The 12,622-nt window shown below is 38.3% G+C and overlaps 1 protein-coding gene across 1 annotated transcript in view; it reads right to left on the bottom strand.

The window, feature by feature from the left end:
• The window catches only part of DICER1 (dicer 1, ribonuclease III), a 52,986-nt gene that overhangs the window by 28,767 nt on the left and 11,597 nt on the right, over nucleotides 1–12,622 (bottom strand). The window contains exons 2-9 of the mRNA XM_033140387.1: nucleotides 11,178–11,244; nucleotides 9,838–9,933; nucleotides 7,466–7,658; nucleotides 5,985–6,147; nucleotides 5,318–5,448; nucleotides 3,767–3,901; nucleotides 2,380–2,540; nucleotides 1,576–1,744 (exon numbers count right to left, since the gene is read on the bottom strand). Of these exons, the coding sequence (XP_032996278.1) occupies nucleotides 1,576–1,744; nucleotides 2,380–2,540; nucleotides 3,767–3,901; nucleotides 5,318–5,448; nucleotides 5,985–6,147; nucleotides 7,466–7,609 (903 nt within the window). The 5' untranslated portion in view covers nucleotides 7,610–7,658; nucleotides 9,838–9,933; nucleotides 11,178–11,244. The remainder of the gene's footprint in view (nucleotides 1–1,575; nucleotides 1,745–2,379; nucleotides 2,541–3,766; nucleotides 3,902–5,317; nucleotides 5,449–5,984; nucleotides 6,148–7,465; nucleotides 7,659–9,837; nucleotides 9,934–11,177; nucleotides 11,245–12,622) is intronic.

Genomic DNA, 12,622 nt, shown 5'->3' with positions numbered 1-12,622 from the left:
AGAAGTCCTGGAAGTGTGCTGGAAATAGCGTATACTGGCGCTCCTCTGGGTGAGGAGCGCCCGTGCAAGTGCGCACACACTATTTCCAGTGCACTTCCGGGACAGAGGAGCGCCCGTGCACATGCTATTTCCAGCGCTCTTCCGACCCGGAGGTCGTTACCTGCGGCGAGAAAGAAAATGGCGCTGCAAAAGGGAAAAAAAGCATGGAATCCCCATGTTGATTCACAGAACGGCCGTGGGCCAGTTCCAGGAAGCTCATGGGCTGGAACCAACCCATGGGCCTTAAGAATGCTGACCTCTGACTTAGAGGGTGGTGGGGGACTGCAATGCGCATTTGCTTCTTTGTATATTACTGTTCCAGGTAAGTATCATTTTAGAAGGCAACAAAGGAAAGGAATGAACTGCATTAGCTACATTTTCCTGGGATTATTATTATTTTTTAATCACACATTGGTCTGGTTTGATAAATGACCAGATTCTGAATGCTAAAGGTTTAGCAGAGACATGACAGACAATTACAGAATTGTGCATCAATACTTGTTACAATACTTTGTGAACAACCTGCAGTTCTAGGTAAGACATACGAAGCAGTGTGGTGGAGTCTCCTTCTTTGGAGGTCTTTAAGCAGAGGCTTGACAGCCATCTGTCAGGAATGCTTTGATGGTGTTTCCTGCTTGGCAGGGGGTTGGACTGGATGGCCCTTGTGGTCTCTTCCAACTCTATGCTTCTATGATTCATCTAGAGATCCTGAAATCTGTTCCTCTGTGTTTTCACTTTGCTAGTTAAAAATAGCTTTCACAATTTTATTAGTTTCGTAAGCAATATTGTGGAAACACCATGGGGGTGAAGTGGGATAAAAAAAATCAGTACACCTGCAGTATGATCTAAGGATATTATGTGCTAACCTTAATTTGTCTTGATGCCCAAACTGCACAAATTATCATTGCTGCAAACTATAGTATACCTCCATAACAGAACCAGAAACTCATTGTGTCACAATCATTCAATATGCCAAGGAAAACTATAGTTACCATGAACAAGGATGTGAGGGAGAGAATTGGAACACCCGGGAAGGTGTGCAGTTTAGAAGTATACAAGTTCATAAAGCAAATTCATGACTGAAACAGATCACTGTCTGAACTATTTTTTCTTGCTCAAGTACAAGCTGCTTGTAGGGAAAATCTTGGAAAGTTTCTACTGTGTATTTGTTCAGATGTCATAAAATAATCTCAGACTAAGTCAACAAGGGACAGATTCTGAGGCATGTAAAGTTTTGTGGTACTGAGTAAATTAGCATCAAGAGCGACCTCAACGCCCCCCCCCCCCCGCCTACTACTTGGTCATTATTTGAAGTGCACTTTCTTTCCCATACTTGGCTGAAGTATTAAAGTCTGATCTTCTGGAGAAGTAACTGAGAATGTATGCTACCTTGCCAAACTGACTGTCTTGATAATGAGTACGAATAATTTAAAGGTGGCAGTATTTCTGGAAGAAAGCAGTAAAGATTTCTATTAAGAGGCTAGACCAAACTGCAGTTAAAGAATGCAGGAACAATGATAAATCATGTGCCCATACCTGTTTAGAAATTAAGGTAGAATCTCTCTCTCTACACAACACAGATATGTTGCAATCATTCAGAAAGTGAAGTGCATCATCCAGCTCCGTTAACAACCTTTCATAGAGCCCACTTTTGTCAGCATATGGTCCACAATCTACCACAATCTCACAAGGCTGAGAAGTATACCTTTAACACAAACAAACAAGCTTGTCAGCCACATTTTAAACTGCTGTTTAAATGGCACAATTACAGATTTGGTAATTCTAAAAAGCTATTTGTGCTGCACAGCAAATTGCAAACTGAACCTGGTCTTACTTTATCGAAATAGGTTTAAAGAATGTCGTTGAGTGTTTAGATTATTTAAAACAACAGCAGCACACCAAGCATGTAGATATCAGATTATCTTCCACAAGGGCCAGGGCTTTTTCAGTGTTGGCTCCGACCTGGTGGAATACTCTGTCCGACAAGACTAGGGACCTGTGGGACCTGACCTCCTTCCACAGGGCCTTTAAGACAGAGTTATTCCGCCTGGCCTTTAATCTAGCCTGATCTAACCTCCCTGGTCTCCCTATTGGCCTAGCATGACTAACCTGGCCAGTTAGCCCTGGTGACCCCATTGATGTTTGTTTTTCTGCTGTTTTTTAAGTTGTTTTAATCATTGTCTTACATTTGTTGTTAGCCGCTCTGAGCCCGGTTTTTGGATCAGGAAGGGCAGGGTAGAAATAAAAATTATTAAATTTATTTATTATTAAGTCACCTCTTCCAACATAATTTTTTTATGAATGATATTCAACACAAAATTCAACAATAACAAAATATACCTGTCCAAAACCACTAAATCAGTTGCAGTTTCCGCACTACTCTTTAGAATGTTCTCCAATTTCTGAATCTTCTCTTCTAACTCTGCTGGATCACATTTCCCATTTAAAATGGAAGCTGTTAATCCTAAAATTCGGGGGCATGATGGACAACTCTCACAAAGCTGAAAAATAAACCAGAATAACCCACAAGGTTGTTAAGTCTGCTCTTAAGTAGGGTGGGGGGATCCAAATCAAGATAAGGATCCAAGTGGTGAACAGTGGAGTTCTGCACCTTCTTTTCCAGCATGACACAAATCCTAGAGGAGCAGAATGAAAGAGAAGAGGCTTGCTGAACTCCTGCAGGGGAGATGGGGGGAAAAAAGAGTTCATGCCTCACACACATAAGCCTGGTAACCCCAGAACTGAAATTGATCCTTCTAATATTTTGTTATTTAAAAGTAACAGGACTTTTGTTTTAAGCAACAACTTTTCAAGTTAGTGTAGTAGGGTAACAGTTTTGAAGTCCTATAGGTCATGTGATCCTAAATAAGAGAAAATTAATATAGCTTCAGTCCCTCAACTGCATGCTTCCAAAGGAGGAAGCCCAAGAACTCTGCAGAATCAGGTGCAAGCCCAGGTTCATTGATTTGTGCAATGTAATGGCTACTTAGTAAGCTCTCCTGATGTTTCTAATTTAACATTTGGCAATGAGAGGTCACCACAAATTTTCTGCCAACTCGTTCACTGGATAGTTTAAAGGAAGTCTGCCAACATTTAAAACAGCATCTAGTGCTCCACTTTTAGACCTCCTTGATGGAACATTTTTAATCAGGCCATTTCCACCTTCATTAGCCTCTCAAAACTTGGAGCAGACTTCTGACTGTTAAGCATTACAGTCGGTGGTGACTGAAGAGAACTACAAAATGTAACAGGCACAACTACCCTTGCACACTGAGGACAAAAAAATAGTTTATTATTGACCATTCTGTCTGCACTGGCTCCGATCCTTTCCTTTCTCAGTCACTTTGCAGCATCTGATGAGCGAAGAAATGCAATCCCTCCACCCCAATTCTTGGCAAGTGGGAGAACTATTTCCTCAAGGGAAAGCAGCTGGCACGAGAATGAGAGAAATACAGAGAAGGAAACCTGGTGCACACTGAGTGAGCCACAGTGCCCACACGGGGGTAGGAATGCAATTCAAGGCAACAGGAAAGCACACACTTCAACCAATGCTGCCGAGGTGGATATCCCCAATTAAGAGAGTAATCTGAAGGCCAGTCCAAAAACAGATCCAAATTAATAAATGCCAAGGTAAGCTAAATATTAATGTGTAATATGCAAACTCTTCAGTTTGCCTACTTATTTGTTTTGTCAGTTGTTAAAGCTATATAGATGGGTCACAACCTACCTGCATAATTTCTCGATAGGGGTGATCCTGAATTGCAAGATGGCACTCATCAAAAATAAGAAGATTAATGTTTGACAGGGATAAATGGTCATTTTTTAAAATATTCAAAGCGACACGACAGGTCATTACCAGAACCTGAAATATGAAGAGATGCAAGAAAAAAACTGAATGTTATTTTATAAGATTTTTAGTCAGCATTAATAAAAATTAAGCATTCATTCTTCCCTCTATACAAATTGTAGGTTAAAACAAACAACTGACCATTCACTTGTACCCAACATTAAGTGAAGTGCATTTTAACTCTGCCCCAAAGGCCACTCAACTGAAATTAAATATTCCATTTCCATCTACTCTAAGGAACAAACTAGACTTGTGAGCCTCTCCGGGAGCTTTCCTGGCTAAAGAGTGGGGTATAAATCTTTTGAACATGCTTCTCAGTAGTGACTCCCCATCTGTGGAATGCTCTCCCCAGTTAAACACATCTGGTACTGGTTTTTAGGAGCCATGCTAAACATTTTAACCTACCCAGGTTTTTAGTGGTTAAGTAGTCTCTACTGTTGTGCTCATCTTTTAGTGGGCTGGAATATAGGTATGAAATGTCATGTGACAAAGACATGAGAGCAGAAGCAGCAAAGCAGGCTGGGAAGTGCTGGGACTGCATAATCATTCGGGCCTACTAAAGTTATTCAGGCCTAACTGCTAACTGCTGAGTCACTCTGACATGTGACTCATTCTCCTTAAAAGTAGCAGCCATTTTCTCCCTGTGTTCTCAGTAAGATTTCAGTCAGATTCAGTCTGCCTCAGTTGTGAGCAGAGTCAGTATGTAATCTCAGTCAAACTGTTTGGAACCATGGTGTTTATGAAGTTTACTTTAACTAAGTAAAGCTCTTGTTCTTTCACTGAAAAACTGCATTATTAATTTACGCTGCGCGACATGAAATGCCTACAGATGACCTCCATAGCATATTTGGATCTTCCCATGTTTCTCTGAATTGACACTATTGTCTACTTTGCAAATCATCCTAAAAACAATAAAACCTTAAACTATGACACTGGTTTGCAGGGGCTTATGGTATATTAAAGCTATGGTTTTCCCAGTAGTGATGTATGGAAGTGAGAGCTGGACCATAAAGAAGGCTGATCGCCGAAGAATTGATGCTTTTGAATTATGGTGCTGGAGGAGACTCTTGAGAGTCCCATGGACTGCAAGAAGATCAAACCTATCCATTCTGAAGGAAATCAGCCCTGATTGCTCACTGGAAAGACAGATCCTGAAGTTGAGGCTCCAGTACTTTGGCCACCTCATGAGAAGGGAAGACTCCATGGAAAAGACCCTGATGTTGGGAAAGATGGGAGGGCACAAGGAGAAGGGGATGACAGAGGACGAGATGGTTGGACAGTGTTCTCAAAGCTACCAACATGAGTCTGACCAAACTGTGGGAGGCAGTGGAAGACAGGAGTGCCTGGCATGCTCTGGCCCATAGGGTCACGAAGAGTTGGACATGACTAAACTACTAAATAACAACAAGATGGTATATTAATTTGACTTACCTGATACTTAGCAAATTCTTGGTTCCATTTCTCTTTTGTCCATGCTTCAGTTATTTCCCAACTTGAATACTCTCCCACCTTGAGATCTGAATGCGTCCTAACAGTTGACACTTGCTGAACAACTTGGTTTGCTGTATAGGGAAGAAAAAGTGGAATTTAGGCAGCAAAGCAAGTATTTTGAAATGGGATCCCAAGTGTGTACATGCAACTACACGGGTGATTCCATAGCAAGCATTTAGTATGGGAATGTCATGCTTCATTCACTCACATTTTACAAGGCATCCATAAAATGCAGTCAACCAATCATTGTCATCTTTATTTTCTCTGTAATTCTTCTATTTTTACCCATCGAAACATTTGACTTTCAAAAGAAAGTTTTGGCATTGGGGTGTGTGTTAAACAAGCTTTTAATTAGTGCTAGGTGGCCATGCTTTCTTTTTTTTTTTATTAAAGAAACTGGTTAGGACCAAAATTAACATTCCTGTAGTATAGTGTTAACTGTAGTATAGCACTATAACATCTTAGTACAAAATTAACATTATAAAATTATGGTGCTACTTAATTTGAAAATGCTATAGTGTTGCCCACTAATTTTATGGTACAGATTGAACACTTATCCAATCCTTATCAATTATGTCCCTTACAAAAATGTGTATTACTTCCTTACCAGAGTTGACCAAGAATACTGTTCTTTTTCCATTTTTGTTAAAATCTCCCCTGATCTGATAAGACAGTTCTTTAATGAGTAGTACTGCAATAAAAGTCTTCCCTGAGCCAGTGTTTAAACAGACTATTGTATTATGATCCAGAGCTGCTTCCAGCAGTTCAACCTGTATTGGCAAATACAAAATTATTTTTTTAAAAAGAATCCCTAAAATTACATGTAGACAGGTTTCAGCTGACTCAATGAAAGACAATGCAAGACATAGATGTCTCTGTGATGTATCAGCCAAAGAAAGTCAATGAACTGCATACCTAAAACATCTAAAAGTCTATCTGACATTTCTCCTCCCACCCTGTGATACACCTTCTGGAATTTTTCTGTGAACACTTTACACATGGAATAGTTGCAGTAGAGCGAACTGTCATGTAAAGTTTTCAACAGGACCTTAAGATGCTTATCCCCTGAAATCCTATTCTAATATATGGTAACTTTGTTGCATGGATGAACTTACAGGAGTAATTACATAAAGACTTCAGTAGGAGCAACAAATGGCTTACCTAAATCAGCTCTAAAATATTTAGTATTCAAACCTTTAAAACAACTGACGTTATGTGAATTTTTCATAAAAGTTGTAATTTGCCAGAATCACTTTAAAATGCAGACCAGTGTTCTTGAAACATGCAGTTCTGAAAGTTTTACTGAGCTCTTATTTATTTAGAATGCTTATGTTCCACTTTATATCCCTTAGAGCAGGCACCCCCAAACTCAGCCCTCCAGATGTTTTGAAACTACAATTCCCATCATCCCTGACCACTGGTCCTGTAAGCTAGGGATGAGGGGAGTTGACTACCAAAATAAAAATCATACTTAAGTCTGATATCAGGAACAGAAACATTATATGATGGCAGGATTATACAGGTGGCATTTCCTGCACTCATCTTTGTTTTTTCTTGGTGTTTCCATACAGTCCCTGTCTACTAGGCAGTAGAGACCAAAGAAGTCCTCTGAGGGAGGGGAGGGGCTGCGCAGCTGGAATTATTCAGCCCATGACAAAGGCAAGACATAAGTGACAAATAATGATAATAGAAAAGAAAGCAGTTTCATTTATGCAAAAAGGAAGACTGTTGATTGTGACGGATGTTTCCTCACATATTTTTATTCACTTATTTATTTAATCATCATCAAAATAGCAACTTCATGGTAAGACTACGAGCACTTTAATCAAATACTCTTCTGTTTAGTCAAATATCCCTCAAGTGTGACAAGCTAATTGCTGGCGCTATAATAAATTATCTTAGTAAGCTAAAGACGCTAGTGCCGATATCTTCACTGCTTCTAACATTAGCGGAGAAAAGGGTGTCTTTTCACTGTGGTTCATTCTAATGGAAATGCATGTAAGACATGGATACCAGCCTCATGGTCAGTCTCCAGGAAGCAGCCAGATTTCATTTTGCTTAAAAAAATATTAGCATTGTCATTAGTACCTGGTATTTTCTTGGTGTGTAAATATTATCATGAATTGCTTCTTGTTGCCATGGAAGTCCAAAAAAAGGACCCATTGGTGAGGAAGCAGGGGTCATGAGTTGTAGTCCTGCCATGCTGAGGAACTGCAAAGCAGGGCTTTTCATTCATTCATCCAGTGTTTCTTTCATTGCATTTTTGTTCCAACACAGCTTACTGTGAGGGGGAGAAAGAGCATTGAAACCAGTTATTAATCATATTTTACAGAATAAAAATTAAAACTTTTACAGAATGACTTTTCTACTCAGGTTTTACATTTTTAAATATGCCCATGGAATCTTCAAGGACAAACTACTGGCAATATTCCAGACTTAACGTATGATAAAGTTCAGCTGAATACAGGCAGCAAAGCTACCAATAGTAATAGTAATAGAATAAAAGGAGTATTTGCATAGTGTTCTCAATGTTCAAAACGAGTCCTATAAATAATATCTCACTGCAAGTGCTATGTAAATACTCACAATAGCTATGTAAGTAGTGCAAATGGGCACTAGGTAATGCCTAAAGTGGCTTGCCTAAAGTAACTTAGGGAGTTAGCAGCAAATATAAGATTAAACTGGCAACCTTCCAGATCATTGCTCTTTCACCACTGCATCATATGAGCTCTCCATCCTGGATAGATTATGTTAATCATTTAAGGACTAACTCAACTATATTTCATGGACTTTCAACTTGAATTTTGCATACCTACCTCCTTATGGACTTGTGCAGTACACCAAAGAATATCATATAACATTTTTAAAAATCCGTAAATAATTGAAAGGTTATTTCCACATGCCACAGTTGGAAAATTGAGACCAAACAAGTAATGGAAAACACCACAGATATAACCAGCAAACAAGGCAGCACCCACTTTCCCTATAATATGCTCATTCAGTGCAGTTAAATCAAGAGGAACACAGATGATGAAAATACTTGTAATCCCGAGTTAAACCTGTCCTTGCTATTCTCCAAATTAAACTGGAATGTTCTCTCAACCTACAGCACTTAACAACAATTATTCCACTATGTTCTCACTGTAGATTTCTAGGGGCGGTGTGGGGGAGAGCCTCCATTTAACTGCACTTTGAAAAAATACTAGTGCTATAAGCCAATGGTTCCCAATGGATGGTCTGCGGGCCCCAGGGGCTCTGCATAACCCACCCAGGACGTGTGTGGCAAAATTAATGTAACAAAAACCACCACAGAGATATCAACATTTCAAAAGTAGTGGTTCCATAGCTTGGCTTTTGAAAAACAGGGGGTCCGCAGTACTTAACTGACTGGGAACCACTGCTATAAGTAATTGCTATTATTAATGTCAAACAATAACTAAACAGTTGTGATGTGATCTTATGAATACTGTTCTATTTAAAATAAGTTCTCAAAGGAGAGAAATGTCCACAAACAAGATCAAAATATCACCACTAACTGCATTGGTGAAATTGCAGGATAAGCCACATCACCACCTACAACCTCATCCAAACTCTGCCTAGAGTGCAAATTCTATGTGAAGGTAATGAGAGAAAATGCTTGACAGGGGAAGATAGCTTCCTATTGCTTTACCCTACCTGATCCCTTCACCATTGTTAAGATACAGGCCACACACTGGAAAATAGTGATATTAACTTCCAGCTACTACAAGAATAGAGTTCATGGACTAAGTACAATATAAAGTCATACAAACATTTTGTGCTTTGCATTAGTTCAATTCTCCTTATACCAGTTTTGATTTTATTTTTTTTAAGGGGGCATTAACTCCAAACAAGTATGTTGCAAGTACTTAATTATACCAGTTTTCTCTGTACAGAAAACCTAGATATTGGAAAAGCTATGAACCAATAAAGATAAACACAAAAAATACTATTGCCACTTTAATAATAACTGGTATATAAAGTTTCAAAACTAAACTCCTCCATTTAACACAATATAGATTGCTTTTTCAGAAACACCAAAAGTTTTGTTTTAGAATTATTAGCAATATACAGAAATTCCAAAAAAATACGGAATTTTAGTAGTTGCTGATTTAAGTTGCAACATTACCATGGTTACTCAATTTTTTTATTTGGGTGCAATTCACCTAACAAGTCCCGTCAGTGGAAGCCTGTGCCAGGACTTCTTGTGTAACAGGGCTTACCACCTCCCTCCACTACAGAAGAGAAGGGGGATAATTCTATCTGGCAAGCCGAAATGTTTGTGCTGATGGAATGATCAGAAGAGCCCAACGTTGAATTCCTCCCTAGTCATAAGAGAAATTGAGCAATGTGATTTGAAGTTTTCTTCCAAAAAAAATGCCAGCATTACATCAACTATTTAAAAAGATAGTGATTTCTGATTGAATTAGATACAGACTTACCGTATTAGTTTCTGTGCCCTCTAAGTATATGTTTTCTGAACTGCATTTTGACACCATTATATCTGCTTCGAGGCTAATCACATTGCTGCTCAGCTCCTGCTCAATCAATATAAGAAAATTGTTAGTGAAGAGCTAAAATACTGTTACAAATATTAAGAATAAGATTCCATTCAAGATTTCAGTCAAAAGTGGATTTTTATCTGTAGTTTCTCTTTAAAACAATTTATGATCATAGAATCATAGAGTTGGAAGAGACCACAAGGGCCATCCAGTCCAACCCCCTGCCAAGCAGGAAACACCATCAAAGCATTCCTGACAGATGGCTGTCAAGCCTCTGATGTACATAAACTGTGTTATTGAATTTGAAATAAAGTGTTATTAAAACAAGAAGGGGTGGAGAGAAAAGAGTTGGTTCAGTCCATCTTTGGATGTGCAGAACCCAAAATGTCAGTTTTTGAGAGGGCTGACAATGAAGAGGATGGAAAGACCCAAAGGAACTCCTGTACAAGGAGCCACGTATGCAGGAAGGGGAGGAAATAATGCATTAAGTGACCATATTGACCCTAAATAGTTTTTACTAGATTTGAGAACTTTAAAGTTAAGTAAAGAAAATTATCAGGGTAAGCCCTGTATTAAACCACAAATCCATTGTATCTAGAAGCTGGAATAATAGAAGTTCCTGAACGGATATTTCCTCCACCACCCCAATAAAAATGAAAAATATTTTTTATTAAAAGGATAAACTCTTCAAGCTTTATTTTATAATGTTAATAAATTGAGTAATACAAAAATTGTGAACATGGCCAATATACAACAATAAACCAGCATGATAATTCTCCATTAAATAAAGACAAATATTAGTTTTAAAAGAGAGTCCTTTTTACATATGAAGCAGAAGGGATGATGGCTACCACTCTTTCTACAGGTTGAATAAGAACGTACTGTATATATTTACACTTATCAAATTGTAGAAGATACATATAATCATTTTCTAAAATATGGATGCCACATTTAAATAATTATCCTTGAGAATTTAGTAAGATCATCATGCCACATTACATTTTAAATGTAAAAAAAAAAACCTACTGGTAAAAATCAAGGATTTGGTAACCACAATATAGTCAAAGTTTTACATTTTATGTCCTGAAAGAAAGACAATTTCCTACTCCTAATGAAATGTTCGGGGGGGGGGGATAGTATGCTGATGGCAGATCATTTTTGAAAGTTAAAACGAAGTTAGAATAAAAAGAAACAATCTTAATGAGTACTTCTACCCCAAATAGCATTTAAAAATTAAGGCGCACCGTAGCATTAAGGAGCACACGTTAGCATTTTTCTACCTTGAATCTTGATATTGAGCTTATCCAGAGTTTCCAAGCCTGTAACTTTGTTTCAAACCTAGATATCCTAGAAGGCAATAAAAAGACAGCACATTTTCAAAAACCCTAATAAAACCCAACCACACCATATAATACTCTTCATCCTTGCATTTTAATGTTTAGCTCTTGGGGAACAGCACATTACCCTTTCCTTTTTGGCCAAGGATGCAGACAGTGAGTGTCTGAAAGATCAGCTTAAGGGCCTGAACATATTTGCTTATTTTCTACTTTACCTGTTAAAATAATTGTTCACTAACATCAATTAGGTTTACAACTACAGGCAGGTAGCCGTGTTGGTCTGCCATAACCAAAACAAAATAAAAAATAAAAAAATTCCTTCCAGTAGCACCTTAGAGATCAACTAAGTTTGTTCTTGGTATGGGCTTTCGTGTGCATGCACACTTCAACTTGTTCTACTTCACTTTCTTTCACTATGAAAATGGAATCTTAGGGAAATTTAATATTCACATTGGAGGAATTCAAAGTTGTGTTAAGGCAATCCTTCTGCCAGACAGAAGCATCCCTGCTGTTGTGGGGTTTCTCCTGACCCACCAAAGCCATTTGGGGGGCATGGGGAGGGGAGCCCTGATACACAAGCAGAGTTCCTTGTGCAGGGATTCCACTGACGGGATTCATTTGTTGAAAACAGCCCTATGTTATAGGGCAGAAGCGACTGGCATCCATTTTATTGCAAATTTCAAACACAACTACCACTTTATTATGCATACTGAGAAAAATGGCGAAACAGAAAACCATAGCCCATTTACAGGTGGGTAGCCGTGTTGGTCTGCCATAGTCGAAACAAAATAGAAAATTCTTTCCAGTAGCACCTTAGAGACCAACTGAATTTGTTCTTGGTATGAGCTTTCGTGTGCATTCACACTTCTTCAGATACACTGAAACAGAAGTCGCCATTGCCCATTTGTGTGTCCTCATGTAAAACAAGGCAGTGTATCAATAACCCTTTTCCCATTTCACTACGAGAATGGTGCAGAAATCAATGACCACTTATTGGTTTTAAAAATAAAATGTTAATAGGCTTTTCAGTTTAACTGTTCTATTTCCCATGCATTTTAGCCAAGTGAAATCAAATTCTTTTTTATTAAAAATTTAATAGATATTTTCCAAATTTTAAAACAATTTACATTTGTTTTCAATAACATATCTTAATTGACATTGTTTATATAGACTTCCTCGGTTCCCTCCTCATTGGGTCCCTCTTTTAATCCATCTTTAGCAGTTTTCATTTTATATCTTAAATCCTATTCCAAACCTTGTATTTTTCCATCTATTTGTCTTATAATACACCCCTTAGCCTAAATTTCATCCCAAAAACATCCATATATTTAACCATTACTTTTTCTTCTAATAACTACTTCTAGTTCTAATCCCCCCTCCCCTGGACT

This window comes from Lacerta agilis, chromosome 1 (genome assembly GCF_009819535.1).
Source record: "Lacerta agilis isolate rLacAgi1 chromosome 1, rLacAgi1.pri, whole genome shotgun sequence".
Taxonomy (NCBI): Eukaryota; Metazoa; Chordata; class Lepidosauria; order Squamata; family Lacertidae; genus Lacerta; species Lacerta agilis.
Note: the sequence above shows the minus strand (reverse complement) of the source record. Positions and strands in the feature narration are given on the sequence as shown.